Source organism: Nothoprocta perdicaria, unplaced genomic scaffold, assembly GCF_003342845.1.
Source record: "Nothoprocta perdicaria isolate Ctin4 unplaced genomic scaffold, notPer1 scaffold_409, whole genome shotgun sequence".
NCBI classification, from domain to species: domain Eukaryota; kingdom Metazoa; phylum Chordata; class Aves; order Tinamiformes; family Tinamidae; genus Nothoprocta; species Nothoprocta perdicaria.
The window spans coordinates 259,109-276,575 of record NW_020455654.1 but is presented as its reverse complement, the minus strand read 5'-3'; the positions used below and the strand labels follow the sequence as shown (position 1 = coordinate 276,575).

Sequence of the window (17,467 nt, the reverse complement as noted above, 5' to 3'; positions counted from 1 at the left end):
CCTAGAGCACGTGGCACAGGGCTGCGTCCAAGCAGGTTTTAAAGATCTCCAGAGAAGGAGACTCCACAACCTTTCTGGGTAGCCTGTTCCAGGGTTCTGTCACCCTCACTGGCAAGAAATGTTTCCTTAAGTTCCTGTGGAACTTTTGGTGCCTCAGCTTGTGGCCGTTTCCTCTAGTCCTGTCGTTGGCCACCACTGAAAAGAGGCCACCCCCTCCTCCTCACTGCCTCCCTTGAGGTATTTATAGACACTGATCAGGTCCCCCCTCAGCCTTCTCTTCTCCAGGCTGAACAGGCCCAGCTCTCCCAGCCTTCGCTCATACGGCAGATGTTCCAGGCCCCTGATCGTCCTCGTAGCCCTACCCCCAAATGCCTCCTTCCAATTTCTTTTTCTTTCTTGTACTTCAGACATTTATTCCTTTATGCTACCCCCCCTTAGGAGTTACCAAATGACATCTTTCCACTTCTATCTTCCACCTTTACCTAGATTTCATATGCACAGAAGCAAAGCCAGAGCTGGCTGCACATCATCATATCCAAAATGACTGAATTTGTCTTAGTTATTAGCTCTGACTGGGAGGAGGGGGATATTTCATTTTTTTCATTCAACTTGCAGGATACAACTGGAGGTAAGATATGGCTGAAAGCTGAGGTCTGTGGAATAGTCTGATGTTCTGAATACCCAGCTCAAAGAGAAAATACTGAGGCCTGAGTAAGCAGAAAGGTATAGCTGCACATAGAAACTGTAATAATTAGAATAGAATTGGGAGTAGGAGGAAGAAAAGACTGCTAAGACTGACTATGGAATATGCAATGCAAGTGCGTTCAAAGAGTGTACAACAGAACAAGCATCAGGTAATCAGTCATATTGAAGTGACTTTCAAAAACCCTGAAGGTGGTAAAATGGGCAGCATTGACTCATCCTGGATGAGCACTTTGTAGCATGTAGGCATCTCCATTCTGATCTTGCTTAAGTGCTTGTAACTGGCATTTATTGGGATTTCATGGCAAAGTAAATCTCATAAGACTGATAAATCTTGCAGAAATCATGATTCTTGTGATAACTGTCCATTTCTCCATTATGGACAAAGCATTGATGATAAAGGGGTTAGTTTGCCCTCAGTAGTAAACGTGGAGTATATTAGCTCTGTCTGTGGACAGAGGAGAATAAAAGAAACATTTTCTAAACAAGGGAAGAGCTAAGAAGTATAGAAATTATAACATAATCCTTGGAAGAGGATAAAGAAAAAGAGTTATTGTATACCAAACATATTTCAATTTCTCTAGAATGCAAAAAGTTCCTACAAACACTAAATCAAAAAGCTAAAGGCTTCTACCATATATACATTTCATATTTTAAGTATATCAAAATGTGCAGTCACAGAAAGTTTTTGATGCAAAATCAACAACTCCGAAGTTAGGAGATACCAATATTAAAATTGCTTCTACAGCATCCACTCAGACTTTTCTCGGGAAAATCTATTGTGATATCATCTTTAATTACACAGCCACATCCACTTCTTCCTTGCAGTGTGTTAAAATGAATGTTCCCTGAATAGTTATCCTGTATTTTGTTTTGCCACAGTGTAGATGATAGAGCTTGTTTATTGTGCATTGTTTAGTGTCTGCTCTCAAGATGAGTTATAAAATTATATGAAGGGCTAATTTCCTTGAAGCTTATGTTATAGTGCTCATCACTACAGTATCTGAGTGCTTTACAAACACTCATTAACTTCTTTCTATGGCACTCCTCCTTGTAAAATATTTTTTACAAAGAAACTTTGCAGAACAAGACAAAGGCAGTAGGATATTATTATAAACATTTCCTTCTAATTTTGATTCTGCAGTTTGAATTGCTTTGTGGATAGCCTTTAGGAAATTCAGTAATGAATAGGACTTAGCTTATTTAGAGAGCAACATCATATGCCCATCCTGTAAGCACTGCCCTTACTCAGCACAGAAAAACCTTAACAGGCTCGTGTGCCCCACTCTTCACTACTGTCATCTGAGCAGGACAAAGAGCCCTGCTGAGCCAGCCTCAAAACCAGACTGCCAGGTTTGCAGTCTGCTGCCGTGGGTAAACATTTCTGCATAAGCACGAACTTATGTTTCCTAAGGGCTCCCACTTGCATCTGCCCTTTCTGGAATGAGAGGAAGGATCCTAGCACTTGCTGGGTTTCCATCATCCAGCCCCAGAATTCTGCTGGAAAAGCAGCTGGAGGAATAATCTGTGAGTTGAGACGGGACTGTGTCTTTTTCTAAAGAGAATATCGAGAGTATCTAGAGAATGTTGCCATTGAATTCTAACAAATCTGCTAGATCACTATGTATAACGTACAGTTCTGTTTTCAAAGGTTTGGTTAGTCTCAAGAGAATTTTCTGTAAAGGGCAAAAAAGCATACGCCTTCGATACAGCAAACTCCCAAATATCAAGCCCTTCCAACTACAAACAGAAAGCCCTTCCCATATCACTGTGAGACACAGTTTTTGTTTTCACAGAAGGAAGGAGGTAGCCTGGTCTCAGCCCTGGAAAATTTACATCAAATCTGGTGAAGCCTGAAAGAAAAAATGTAAGCAAATAAACAAGCGCTTGTGATAGAAAATATTACTCAGTCTTAATTGTAAGATGCCCTGGTTTTAAGRCTAATGAAGTAATACAATTTCCCAAGGGATGACATTGCAAGAAATTAGGAAATATCATTGCAAAGATCAAAGCCCCCCAGCTGTAGCATAGTTAAGAAACAGACGTGCTTTATAAATGATGGACTGCATGTGTGAAGGAAAGCGTGGGAGATGAGCGCTGCCTGCTTCAATTTTCCCTTTATAGTCTGCAGCGAATCTGATGATGGAACTGGCAAAAATAGAAAATWCTGTTGTCAAGCTAAATTGTGCCTATTAAAATGTGCAAAAAATCCCATTTCTGTGCATGCTCAAAAACATATGCCTTAGCAGTCGTGCCACAGCATCCACATACTGAAAAAGCCAAAATTACAAGTCTTGCAAACTTTCACTGTGCAGAGGCTAGAAAATCAAAGATGAGGTTTCTGTTCCTTTGGAGACAGATTTCTTCTTGTTTTCTTTTACAGGCTTGCCTGGATTTTTTAACTCTGTCCATCCCTCATGGTTGCATATTCTCAGAGGTACAAAGATGCATGGAACAAGAATAAAATTTAAGAAGGATTTTATAATTGTTGATAAAAAAAAATGCATAGGACATGGCAAGTGGGAGGGAAGAAGCAAGACAGTAAAAGATCAAAAAGAAGAGAGAAGTACAGAATATTATCAAGGGGATGGAGAGAAAGAAAGATCAGTACTAACAGACATTTCACAAGAGAAAATAAAGGCAAGACTTCATCTGATAACATCCTTAATGCCCAAGGGTGTAACCTGCTCAGGAAATCCAGGCTTAAGAGCCGTTCTGCTCCTGTGGCAGATGCATTTTTGGCAGGGATTTCGCTACTGCTTGGGGAAACAATTTCATAGACCAGCCCTTCTTACGCTGCTGCTTTCTTCAGTTCTTCTCCCTTTTCCCTTCTTAATCTAATCCCACTGCTCATGTTTGTACTTGCCTAGAGAATACTTTGCTCTTTATCATCATCATATACTTGTCTAGAGGTGACTTAGGGGAATACACTGGTCTAAACCTTACTTATCGAATTGCCCTCAGAAACAAGACAGACAGACTAGAACTTTAATAAAATTTGTAGCATTAGGTAAATCAATTGAAAACATAGTACACAGCAGAAATTATCTAGCTTGAGCAATACTTAAGGAAAAATTCATTTAATTTGTACACATCCGTTCTGATTACTTATCTCCTCAAATCAGAAATCTGATTGCTTACTTCCCCTAATCAGAAACTAGTTTGCTCCAGGTGAAACCAGAAATTCAGGTTTTCAGGGATGACTCCACAGGGCAGCATGTTTAAACTTACCCAGTCACAGTGAATGTCCTTCTTACATAAAGATCTGAGTCAGGCCTGCTGCTCAGATCCTTGTTGTTGAATAATTTATTCCAAGTCTAAATGACCAATATCTACATTAAATGTGGACCCTAAAGCTTCTGACTCATTTCACAGTAAAAGTGGGTGGAATAAGTTTACTTTTCCTTCCATTTAGGGAAACATTGAAGAACATAGAAACAGTTCTGAAACACTAAATCTCAGTCCTACATGATGTAAGCAGCAAAGCTCTATCAAAAAGCAGCATTATTTTATGTTGTGTAAATATGAAGAACTCTGTTTCTGTTTGAAAGTACGGGCAATATAATACTACTGTACTGTTGTACTTGCACTTGTACTATTGTATCTCAAAATGAACAGTATGTTTTGTTTGTATGTTTGTTGATTAAAACTTCAAATAACCATTACAGTGAAAAACATAGTTTTGGAAAATAATAATTCATACTTTGCTTTTCATTTTCAGATATCATTTTGCTAACACTCCTATCACAAATTTAGAGCATTTTAAAATGCTAAATTTTTGGTAGAATTCAGAGATCTTTCTTTGTAAGATGCCAGAATGTAAGAGGAGTTGAAAAGACAAAGGGGGAAAAAAAAAGAGAAAATAAAACTTCACTTTTTGTGTACAATTTCTAAGCAAAATATTGTAGTTTAAAGTTGTTTTTTGCTTCTTTAAAACCTTTTTATTTTTTAAAAAAGAATAAAAAAATTAAAAACATTATATTTATAAACCTTTTTATTTTTTTTTCTTAAGCTTAATTCAGAAAGGATCAAGTCACCTGGAACAAGATACAACCAAACAATGCTCTGCATTTTGTTTCTGGCCATACTAAATATTTAGATTTGATACAAAACTAAAATAAAAGATATTGTTTTCTTTTTCCTTTTATTTTTCAAAAAAAAGAAGCTAAATAAACAAAATGAGACCCATTGCTTTTTCTCTATTACCCTGAATCCCTTTCCCCTCTCCTCTCTTCCTAAATTCATTTAGTCAACGATATATTATAGTATTATATATTGTATTTTATATATATTGTTGTTATTATTAATCATTGGTATGACAATGATACAAATAATCCATCCATCCATGTAGGGCATGTTTAGTCAAAATGAGGCACTTCTAATCTATCTATCTAACACAGTATAGTCACTGCTTTGCTGGAATAAATTTCATGCATAGATGCCTATGTACTAATTTGTAGAACATGTCACTGTAAGAATACAGGTAATTCTTTTGGGACTGCAAGTATGTGAACCTAACACCAGATTTAGGGAGAACCTTTAATATTTTTGGGTAATATGGGTGAAATGCATGTTACTGCCAGAAAACAGTTTTATATTTCCAAACAAAAGAACTAGATTTATCACGTTTACATGGTGAAGTATCTTTTTTTAAAAAATCATCTCAATTTATGACTCGCTGAGCACTGAACATCAGCTTTCCCTACACGAGACCACCCAAAGACCAGTGTAAGTATAACAAACCAGTGAAATGCCTGCCCAAGCTGACTGGCCTTGTTCACATCTGAGACCCAAAACAGGCCCCGCAATTGCACTAACAAGTGCTTCAGGGAGCCCACTGGAACAAACTGGAGGAGTAGATTAGTTCATGTGCCAAAAAAGACACTCCTTTAGTCTAAGAAACAGCTTTGTTTTGTATTACTGTGCTAGTTTGGTTGGAAATAATGAGCAATGCCCTAAAGAAAGGCACTGTCAGAGCTTCGGGGACTTCGGCCATAATAAAYTGTGGGGATTGTTTGTATAGGGTAATGTTAACGATTGAGTACAGTAAAATCTAGTGCTCACCAGAGGTTGGTACTTCCTGCTACCATCTAGAACACATTTATTTTCTTGTAAAAATAAATGCTAGGATTGTTAGTCCACAAAAAGATGTGATACGGTGGAGGTATAAACCTTTTTAGTCAGTACTTCAATAGGTGATAACTGCATGTTATTCTGTTTATTAGAGTGTGTAATATTATGTTAAATTTTCACTATATATTTTGCTGCAAACATAATGGAATTGAATTTGCTCTAGCATTACTATAGGGAACAAACAGAAGCACACAGTMTTTATGTTTCACACGAGGGGCTGCATTTTTAAAAAGGCATTTTCCTTGGACAGCAGAATGAAAGGTGAATCAATATACACCTAAAACTTTATTGTTCTGGCTTGCGCTCCAGATTTTCCCTGAGTGCCTGGATTGACACTTCTCAATGACATGCTTGGGTCAATGATATCTCCTTAATTCAGACTGACTCAGAAGGGTGAGGAACAAGGCTCAGACCTCTGTCCCTGGTTAGAGTTCAGTCAAGCTTCTTAAGAATACACCAAGACACTCATGCCCACAGCCCTGCCCTTTTCCTTTCTCCCAGAGATTTCTCCTGACTCTTCTTCAGGTACTTGAGTAAGGCCTACTGAAGGGAATGTGCTGCCACTGCAAAACCAAATGGTGCAGCTTTGGGGGGGATTCTTCAGGACAACAAAACATTGCAACTTTGGTCACTCTTCCACTTTGTTATGACTTGAAAATGGCCATTGCTCATGGAGGGAGAGTATCCCAAATCCAGAGGCTACGCAAAATAGCATAGCTCACCTGATCCCACTTTCATAGCACAATAGGAAGATAGCACAAAAGAAAAGCAACCAAACCACAGACTGAATTTACATGAGTAACTCTRTCAGTCAATCTCGTCCTGTGAGGTCCATTCACAACTAAGTAATTTTAACATATCCATTCATTCTTCAGGTCATTGGCTATCTGCATATTGTGTTATTTAACACAATCTGAAGTTCTTCTCAGGTGAAAATGGTATCATATATTTTTTGTTCTGTTTTGGTTATGTAAATCACAGATATTTCTCCAGTTTAAGAGACCAAGAGCCAATTATTGCAGCAAAGTTTGTTCCAATAGTAGTTTTGTGCTAGGATAGGGACTTCATTACATTTAAAACTGTTTCTAAAACATGACTTTGGAGTGAGTCTACCATTGCCTGTAATAGGCATTGCTTTGGGCTTTTTGTATGAGGCATAGCCATGTGAAAGTATCTTTTTAAAAGAGTGAAAACGTGTTCCTCAGGCCCAGTTTCTACTTCATGGAGCCTTACAAGTAAACTTGCAAAATCTCACATCAGTGTTAGCATCTCTATACATTTGTTAACATATACATGAATAAAAGTACTGATATACTACTATTATATACTTTGAAAGTAGCAATAATTCTGTTATTTGGAATGCCTGAGGAACAAAGTTGAAACCTTGAAGTAACCTTAATGTTAACGTGGTACAGAGTACACTAATGACATCAATTGATTTAACATAAGTGAAACTCAAAAATGTTCAATCATACATTCATTYAAGTCATTACTGCTTCCAAAAGCACTCAAATGATTTTCTTGAGAAATTACTTTCCTTCTCWCCCAGGCAAATTCACCTCAGTGCAGAGGTAAAGAAGAAGCCCTTGAAAAAAAGTCCCATTTAGTTGTGCAGGATACCAGTAGTAAAATGGATCTTTCCATCCATTTCCATGGAAGCTCTCTTGTACACACACACACATCTTTTTCCTTAGCCTACTGCCAGCAGTCTGAGCAGATTCACATCTAGTCTGCTCTGCTATTAGTGCAGAATAATCAGGCACTCAGTCTCTAAAGGGTATTAAAAAGGAACTGAGCAGTCTGAAAACCCAAATTTTTCAAGCCAGACAGCATAATTGGTTTTTCATACAGTGCAAAATTTCTTAACCATACAGAGCTCTCGATTTGGGGGCAGCCTTTGAAAGATGACRAGATGGAAAGGGCGGCATACCAAAGACGTTTGATTTCTAGAAGTAAAAATAAACCACATCCAACACTGTACCAGTGTGAAAGCCATCTATGTGTCAGCCTAAGGCACATATACATTGTTTACTTGGTAAGATTATAAACTGTAAAAGTTTGGGAAAGGCATAAAACAAAAGCAGGAACTGGAAAAATGAGAAAAAAATCTTCTTTACTGTGAGAGTAACAGAGAACTGGTACAAGTTAACCAGAGAGGTTGTGAAGTCTCCTTCCTTGGAGGGATGCAATCCTTGAAGTTGGGCTGGATCATCTCCAGAGGTCACTTCCAACCTCCACCATACAGTGACTGATTCAGTGGTTCTGTGTGACACTAAAGACACTCTCTTTTCTTTTTTTTTGATAGAAAAAAAAAAATCTGAGGAGGTCAAAGTCAGCTCTCCTGAAGTCCAGGGCTGCAATCCTACTTCTAGCCCAGCTTCCTCCATGCAGGATCATGAATTCCAACATCTCAAGGTCACTGCAGCCAAGACTGCCCACAAGCCACATTTCCAACTAGATCACTCTATTTGTTACTATCAGGTCTAGCAGCGCCCCTCCCCTTGTTGGYTCATCAACCAGCTGCATCAAGAAGTTATCTGCAATGTTCTCCAGGAACCTCCAGGACTGTCTGTTCCTGGCTGTGTGATTATCCCAGCAGACATCAGGGTGGTTGAAGTCCTCCAGGAGGACCAGGGCCTGTGATCGGGAGGCTTCCCGCAGCTACCTGGAGAAGGACTCACCCACTACTTGGTCCTAGTCAGGAGGCCTGTGCTAAACTCTCTCCACAGTGTCACTCCTATTGGGCTGCCCTTTAATCCTTCACCCACAGGTGCTCGAATTGCGCTTGGTTGTCCCCTATGCTGAGCTCCATACATTTCAGTTGCTCTCTCATGTGAAGAGCAACTCTGGCACCTCACCTTCCTGGCCTGTCCTTCCTAAAAAGCCTAAATCCCTCCATGGCYTCATTGCAGTCATGAGAGCTGTYGCACCATATCCCACCACAGAATTTTTCTGTCTTTTGTTTTCCTCTTCTTCTGCAGTGAGGCTTGAAAAGCTGTGCTAAAATAAATTGTTTGCACTTCAAACAAGAAAAATATTGTGTATAGGATTCTAGCAATATAGCTGCATTAGTACGAGAAAACTAAAGGAGAATGCTTACCAACACTGCTGAAGGCAAATCTAAATATCAGAAATATCTTAGTGACTGAGTAATCTGCATAGGGGTAATGAATAAGTCAATTAGTGCAGTCATTTTTGGAATCTTCCCTTGATATTTAACTCATTACTCTGATTATCCCATTTTCATTGATTTGGATTAGTGTATCCAAGTGGATAAACAGTATGTACTTCTACCTGATCTTTATTTTTCTAACAGATTGAGTTTTATTTTGAAATCTATTTCCAGACAAATTCTAAGCATGTCTGGAGAGCTAAATATGCCTTTTTTTTTAACAGTTATTAGGATAAAACTTGAATATTAACATTTCTTAAGAAAAATCCTATAAAAAAATAAGCTTCTTAATCTAAGTACTTTAATCACCTTTTCTTAGGTTTTAATGCAAGAAGGGTCCTCAAATATATGTACCATACAGTGCTCTTAAGTATTTACTGAGAATTGTTTTTTCCTTTTATATTTTAAGTATGCAATAATAGTAGTAAATATCRCAGTAAGAATGCAATAATATTATATCTCTTTTTTTATGTTTTAAATACAAACACACATATATGTGTGTTTGTATATATATACACATGCATACATGTATCTTGATCTCCTCCTAAAACAATAGAGTCATTTCAACACCTACATTTTTGCTAACTAGATTTAACAACAGGTTAATAGGTTAGTAACAGAAGTCTTGTACTCTCTAACACAGTTAATAAAACAATTGCAGCCTCTGMTGAAACACAAAGGGAATAGATGAAATAAAGTACATGGGCTTATGCACTTTCATAAAAACTTTTCTGAAACAGATTATCTGGGCTAGARAGGCCATTCATTTGACCTAGCAGGATTTTTCTTATATTTTTATGACTTAATCTTTTTAGTATAGGTATCTTCCTAAACAAAAGAACCCCAAACTCTTCTATAACCAGCAGTGCTTTTATGTTACAAAATAATTCTTCACAGAGATACTTGACCTAGTTTGTCTAAAATCAGCACAGCATTAGGACTTCTTACCCTGGCTGAACTATCAGTTACTATTTTTTTCTACTGAATTTGTTCAGAGATCACTGAGCTCTGCACAAATCTGTATTGTGCCATACAGCCATCAAAGGCAACTACTGAGATCATAGTAACTATTATACAGTATCTGGCATACATTTTTATGAATGTCATTGCTCAAAACAGGCTAATCTAGGCTGACACACACAACACTATTCCTATGGAGACTGAAGAAAAATCAGACAGAACAACTAAGATTTTCTGACAAGAATATGTTATTCTTTCTTTAAGAGGGACTTTAAGACCACCTGGGTTTCAAAGTGCCATGAGTAAAACTGTCACCAGTCTTAAAGTATATGGCTTCTTGTCTTCACATAGTTCATTGACACCATATCTTTCATAATATAGAAATGGAGACTACTATAAGCTAATTATAGTATGTAATGTATATGCTAATTTCAACTGTAGATGATGTAGTAAGACTTTTGTTCATTTTCCAAAGTTTGAATAAACAATATTTAGAGATATTTTAAAAAGCACAGTGTCAAAAATAGGTGACCTATTTTTAGGTCACCTAACTAGACTTAGACAAGTTTGTTTAGAAATTAGACAAGTTTGCATGAACTATACACTTAGCTGGGCTGAGATACCCATTTTCTGGAAATGGCTATAGACATGGATGTGTAAACACCACTGGTGATTGACAAAACCTGTTATTTTTTCAGAGCTCTGTACAACATCATCTTTTGAGTTTCATCAGTGTATCTTTACATATTGAAGAAATGAACAGAGGAAAAAAAAGAGTTTGAGATATGCTTAAAGGCTTTACTGGCATGTTCAGATGAGGCTAAAATGTTAAGAGATTACATTCAGACACTTTTCCTACAATTCAACCATTTCAGTTACAGAAAGACAATCCTTTCTTGAACATGCATAGTGGTTCCAAACTTTTGGTAGTGCAGATGCAAACTTTGCAGTGTGCAAAGTTAAAATTCATTAAAAGCACAATCTTACGGCTTTGCAAAATCCACCTTGTCACACAGCTTTTTTGCATGGTCCTAAAAGTATCACTGCTTCAGACTTTCTAGGAGTTTATGTGTGTGCATTAAAATCCATACATAAGAGTGTGTTCGTTTAAATAAAAGACTTCAAACTTTATATGCAGTTTATATGCAGCCATTTCAAGGATTTATAATAAATAGGTATTTCAATGATACAAAATCTTTAGCTACAAAAACTTAAGTCATTTTGATACCTAACATAAAAAGTTCCAATAGTCTGAGAAATACAAAGGAACCGCGTTAGATCAGAGCAGTTTTTAAAAGTTCATTTCGGTACAAGGGTTACGTTGCTCCTGTTTCTGATAGTGACCTCAGGAATTTGTACTGTAATATTAAAAGAAATTGCCAGAGCGGGAGCGAGAAAGGGAATGCAGTCAAACTGCATTCAGATTTCTCAGGTGTTCTGCAAAAGCAAAACTTTCATTTTAAAAGAGCCCCTTGCCTTTGTGTCTCTAAATAGCATGTTGAAAAATGACTCACATGAACCAAAGAAAATTCATTAGCCAGAATCTGTAGAAGGTTTGGAATAGGTCAGCATAGTGGACACTTTATGTAAACTAACTCAGAGTCATTCAACGTATGGAATAGTTAAAAGTGGACTCAGGTCAGAGAAGGTGAAGGAATTAGGAGTATTCAAAAAAGAGCTTAGAAGTTGCTTCTCCTTTCCAAGAGGTGCATAAAAAGATCATTGTGGAATTGACTAGTGAAGTTTCTTTGATTAGATCTGGGACCCAGTTTCCACCAGCTGGGAAATACCTACATAAGGAATCTCTCTGAAATAAGGAATGCTTCTGAAACTGATAATAGTTAAAAGTAATTGCAATGATTTTCTTTGACCTAATCCACCAGGAATTTGCATGGATTTACTTCTTAGCACAGCACTCTTGCATTGGTAACATGTTGGGATGAATATGCCCTATGCAGTTAATTCTATTAAACAGCCAACAGGTCCATCAGGTTGTGTGGAAAGAGTCCTGATAAGTATATTCTGCCCTTTGTCTAAACAACAGAATTCATGTTACTCCAATAGAATAATTTTCCTCCTTTTTTTTTTTTCATTAGAATGAACTGTACATCTGGGCTGTATTTGTTGTCCATAACAACTTGCACTATGTTGCTTTCTTGTTTAGTTAAAACAACCAGCAGTAATCAAAGAAGGGCAGGTGAGTCTGTTGCTATGGTTCTTATTTATAGTGCAGAAAGCAGACACAAAAGACTATAGAGAAAGTAAGAACACATTCCTTGCCCAGGAATGTGTTTTTTAATTGTGTATTTTAATTTAGATTTAGATGGTAATCAGATTGCCCTTTATGATCATCTTTTGCTGGAAATTCAACTTAGAATAGCATAGAGTAGCCTCTGTTTTCATGCAGACTGAGAAAATTAAAAACATATTTATGTAGTTACATATTCAGTTCTTCTTGAAGAGAAGCTCCCTGTATATGTACAGCACCTCCAGTTGTGGCTTGCTTGACCAATGCTTTTTGCTCACTGACTTCCTTGCCACCCCTGGTGCAGGTACAGCCAGAACACACCTGTCTCTGGAGAAACCAGGTACAACCTCCACTGTGCAGGATGTTGTTGAAATAAGGAGTCCTGCAGGTGCTACGAGAGATTAGTCATGGAGAAGAGACTTTACTGGTAAATATAGAAATGAAGGGCCTTGTTTCCTGAGTCTGTCTAAAATATTCTTTGTGGTAGGACCTGGGCATTTCTTGGATGTATTTAATCTTATGCATTATGTAATCAACCTTACACATTTAGACTGCAGTACTGTAGCAGGCAGAATCCAAATCACTGAGTTATCCTTTCTATTCGTCCCCAATTCATATAGAGTGAGACTGATTTCACTGAAATTGTTCACATTAGAAGGGCTTACTCAAGCCGAAAGAAGGAAGCAAGAGAAACTTGCTTTTTAGATTAGATATCATTTACAAATAGCAGATATTTGACTTTTGACATAAGCTTGTTATAAATGAAAATAATAGTGATCTACAGTATGTACATCTCTACATATAAATTCTCTGAAAAATGGGAAGAAATAATCTGAGGAAAGTTAAGAAACACAGTTAAGAAATGTCTATCAGTTTTGCTTTAACATTCTGATAGACAAAATGCATGAAATTTTCCCTTGTTATAAAAGACTTTTTTTTCCCTCTCCCTACAAAAGTGGAGCTATTAAAGATCCTTTCTTCTTCCCTTTCATCCACTTACTGTTCTGTCTTGCCAKCACTACCTCAGTCATAGTGGATGGAGTGAAAGCAAAGTAACTTCCWAGAGCAAAAAACTGTTATCTAAATGGAGACAAGAGAGCAAAGTTTCTTACTAAAGAACTTTTCTTACTGAAGAAAAGTTCAAAAGCCTTTCCCTCTGAAAAAAAAAATCACAGATACTTCAGAGAGAGACAAAATTGGCTGCTGAGGCACTTGGACAGAAGATGTCATTATCTAGTAATATCTTCTGTCAACAAGGCAAACACAGAGCTACATGGATTTACCAGTCTCTAATTGGGTCTACAATACAGATCATGACAAGATGTTGTTAAAAAGTACCAGGTAAAATTTGTCTTTTATAATCATGAGGACTACAAACAATCAGATGTTTAGCAAAAGAACTTTGATGTTTTTGATTGCACCCTTCAAGAATATGTTGGCTCAACTTCCACACTCAGCATATCATCTCTGAGTCATTCCCMTGACTTACAGAATATTTCATGTCTTCTGCTCCTTTATTTCCATCCATGCATACAAATTTCAATCTCTTAAAAAGTTGATACTGATTTTGTTTATATGTGTGTATACATATCTATATATACATATTCATATATAGTTTATACAAATACAGCTTGTATATAAACTATATATATGCACATGCAAACTATATATCCAAATCTGCATACACACAAAATCATGCTAAAGTCAGCTGCTAAAGAAGACTGCAAATCATACCGTTTGGCTTTCTTCCCAAGCTTTCTAAGACTAATACCATGAATCAAAGAGCCAAAACGTTAATGGCAGCTGCATTTTGGAAAAATATCTTGCTCTAAGAGAGGTCCTCTTGCTGACCTTAATACATAAATCTGAAGTTATTTGAAAGTACATAAGAAATCAATAAAAAACACATTTCCACATCTGTGTGCAGGATGATCTATCAAGAACATGTGAGGGTATCTCAGCATATTCAGGAGAGATCAAAGGCTACTTTTTCCCCTACAACTGCCACTGTGCAAGTCAGATTGATATGAGTAATTTTCATATTTTAACATCGAGCTCTTAGCAAGGATATAGCAGGATAAATCATTTCTTTTTGGTTTTGTTCTTTTTTTAAAGACTGGCCCTGATTGATCTTTAGAGACTTCTGCAGTACCAATGCAAAGAGGAGATTCTTCTACTAGTCTCTGTTCATCTTGTTTAGCTCATTACAAATACTAATTTTAAAAGTTGCAGCTCAAAAAAMAAGGAAAATTATTAATTTCATAAATTCCTCCCTATGAGTGATATAAAAGGTGATGAAACACCTAAAGGTGGAATACAAGTGAGGGCAAAGCTTTAGACGAAATTGTTGCAAAGAAAATTCTGATTGGATATAAGGAAAAAAAAAACCTTACTGTAAGAGTAAAAAAGTTGACACAACTCCAAGCAAACCGGTCTGATTTTATGTTGGCTACAGTTTGAATTGGGGAACTGATGTGAGTGACCTTCTGATGTTCTTTTCAGCCTATGTTAGGGTATGATTATATGAACAGATATCTGTGTGGCCTGATGCAAGGAAGTCTTATATATATATTTTTTTGAAATTCAACAAGGCCAACTAACCTAGCAAGAAATTCGAGTACTTGAGAAAAGACTACATGTTTAGCCAGATTAGTTTCATTATTACAGTACAGTACAGTACTACAGTAAAGGAATATCAAACTTTTAGAGAAATGAATTAATTTGAAATTTGTGAAAGCTTCCCACTTCTCTACTATTCTAAAAATCTATAAACAAATATCTGTTGCCCAAATTTCACCTTTACTAAAAAAGGCGGGAAGATACATAAGGACTAAAAGATTTTCTTTCCTATAAAAAGAAAGTAAAAAGTCAGGGATTATACAGTAATGTACTTTAGCAAAGTTAATTCCATTTCTGATGCTGGAAATCTAGAAAAAATGAGAGGGATCTTGCAAGATGGTACTTGAGACTTTGTTTTATAACTGAGTAAAGTTACTTTCACAGTATTAACAGCAAGTAGAAATTTTAGATGACCTGTTGAGAAAACTAGGTTCTTGAAAGAGAGCGAAGGTCAAACTGAGTTGAATTATACCCTACCACCATTTCTCCAGTGGTTCAGAAAACCACCTTCCCTGCAGATTAATTTCTGCAATTGGAAGAATTCTCCTGAAAACGACTGTTGAAAATATTGTCTGCCTGAACAGAGAAATAGAAACGAGCAATCAGTTTCTGGAAATTAAGGTCTTCAGGCTGCAGTAGCCATAAGATGCCTCAAACACAAATTGCAGAGCTGCTAAGGGACTGGAATAATCCTATCTAAGACAATTTTCATAGTCCTAGGAAATATAGTGGGAGGATCAGATCAGAGGTGACTTTCCTGGTCCAAAAGAGCGTTAACTGAAAAGCTGCATCATTCCTCTCGAGTTTGAAGTAAATCATTGGATATGATGGGTTAAGAAATATACACAGTTTCTAGTAAAAACTAATTCTGAAGACTAAAAATGCTATTTCTGTTGTCCCTTTCAATTTTACAGGCACTTCCAGCACTTCAGTCACTGCTTTGGTTGCAAATACTGCCCCTGATTGCAACACACGCAAGTAATTGCAACCCAGACTGACTCACTCCTTACTCACCCTTACTAGTGGGGTAGGTAATTTATTTCATGTGATTTCTGCTGCAGTTCTAAATGTTAGGTACAGTCAATCAGATGTGCTTTGAAGAGGCAGACAAACATGGGCTGAGCAATTAAACTCTGTGAAACTTTAACAAGTCTAATTTACACTCCTTTGCTATATTCACTCCTTTTTTTCCTTTGCAATTCTTACTCCAGTTAACTTTGTTCTAGTCTTTGTTCTAAGCTACAAATAAGAAATGAATCACAGTAAAATAAATTAAACTTTAGACACTCACTTGTAGCAAGAATCCACAGGTATAAAGATAGATTTCTTTACAACTTAACTTTACAAGTTAACTTAAAACACTTAACTAATTGATAGCACAGCAGTTAGACTATAGGCTATTTAGGGCAGGGGTTATTTCTTTTTACTTTCTGAAAAGTATTAGCACATTTACTGTTATACCAACAACCACAATGAGCCCTCAGAGTGGTGGTCAACCTGTTATTCCCAGAGCCTTCTTTACCAAGCAACCAGGGCTTATCAGAGAGGGAAATAAATTAAATCCAAACAAAATCTTCAACACTTTGTCTCTTATAACTGATTTTTTGAGTCTGTGTTGTCTTCTCCTCACACATGCTGGCTTCCTCTACCACTGGTAGGACCACTTGAAAGCAAGGAGACCAAGTATGATAAAGTCCTACTCAGGAATAGAAAAGGCCACAACAGTCTGCTCCAAAACAGCTTAAATTAAAGGAGAAGAGACTCTACTGGCATGTTATCCAGGTTACTTACGGTTCTGCTTCAATGCTCTGGTCTGCAGCTATGTAGTTGGCAGGGATGTAGCCCTGGAGCTTGCGGCCCGCAGAGACCGACCCCTCGGGCAGGAGGAGCCTAGCATACCACCAACCCTCGTGTGAAGCATCCAACACTTGAAGCTTATCCCCAGCCTGGAAGCTCAAGTCCTCATCAGTACGAGCCTCATAATCAAAAAGTGCCACAAATCTGCAAACATTCACCAGGTGCTGCTCAGGCAGTGGAGGCAAAGGTTTCTCTTTTATCTCATCATCTCTGTCTTTGTGCACTGGTCGGAAGTCATCTCCTACCACACCAATGTTGATGAAGCCCTGGCCAGACTTCTCAACTGGCTCATCTTCTGCCCCTGAGAATATGCAAGGCACATAGGGTGTCAAGCAGACGCAGTGCTTCTGACAGAARTTTCCCATCCTGCTGCTCTGTTTCTTGGTGCCTTCCTCTGTTTCTTCTTTCCTTTCACTTTTCCCAATTGCAATATCCTTAGGCAATTTTTTGTACCGCCAACATTTTAGTTCTTCGTAGGACTTTTTCCTCCCTTCTTCCTTTGGCACAAAATGAAACAACTCCTGCCCCAACTGAACCTTCTCTCCAGGCCCAACGAGGAGCTCATTACAGGCAGCTCCTGATTCAAGAGTGAAACTTGAGCGTTCAGTCACCGGAGCACGTGTGGAGGGAATTTCTCACTTCCTCTTCCGGACAGGAAAGTAACAAAAGAACCGTGTTTGGCCTGAGGTCTTGGAACAGAAGATCATGGATCCTTTTCTTCCCCAGTAAAAAAAAAAAAAAAAAAAAACCCACATTCAGAAAACCAGATCCAGGAG

The 17,467-nt window shown here is 37.5% G+C and overlaps 1 protein-coding gene across 1 annotated transcript in view; it reads right to left on the bottom strand.

Annotated features, from left to right (window-relative positions):
• Positions 1-17,056, bottom strand: part of FRK (fyn related Src family tyrosine kinase) — a 48,247-nt gene extending 31,191 nt beyond the window's left edge. Inside the window, exon 1 of the mRNA XM_026045664.1 lies at positions 16,626-17,056. Coding sequence (XP_025901449.1) covers positions 16,626-17,056 — 431 coding nt within the window. The remainder of the gene's footprint in view (positions 1-16,625) is intronic.
• Between the last annotated feature and the right edge of the window lie 411 nt (positions 17,057-17,467).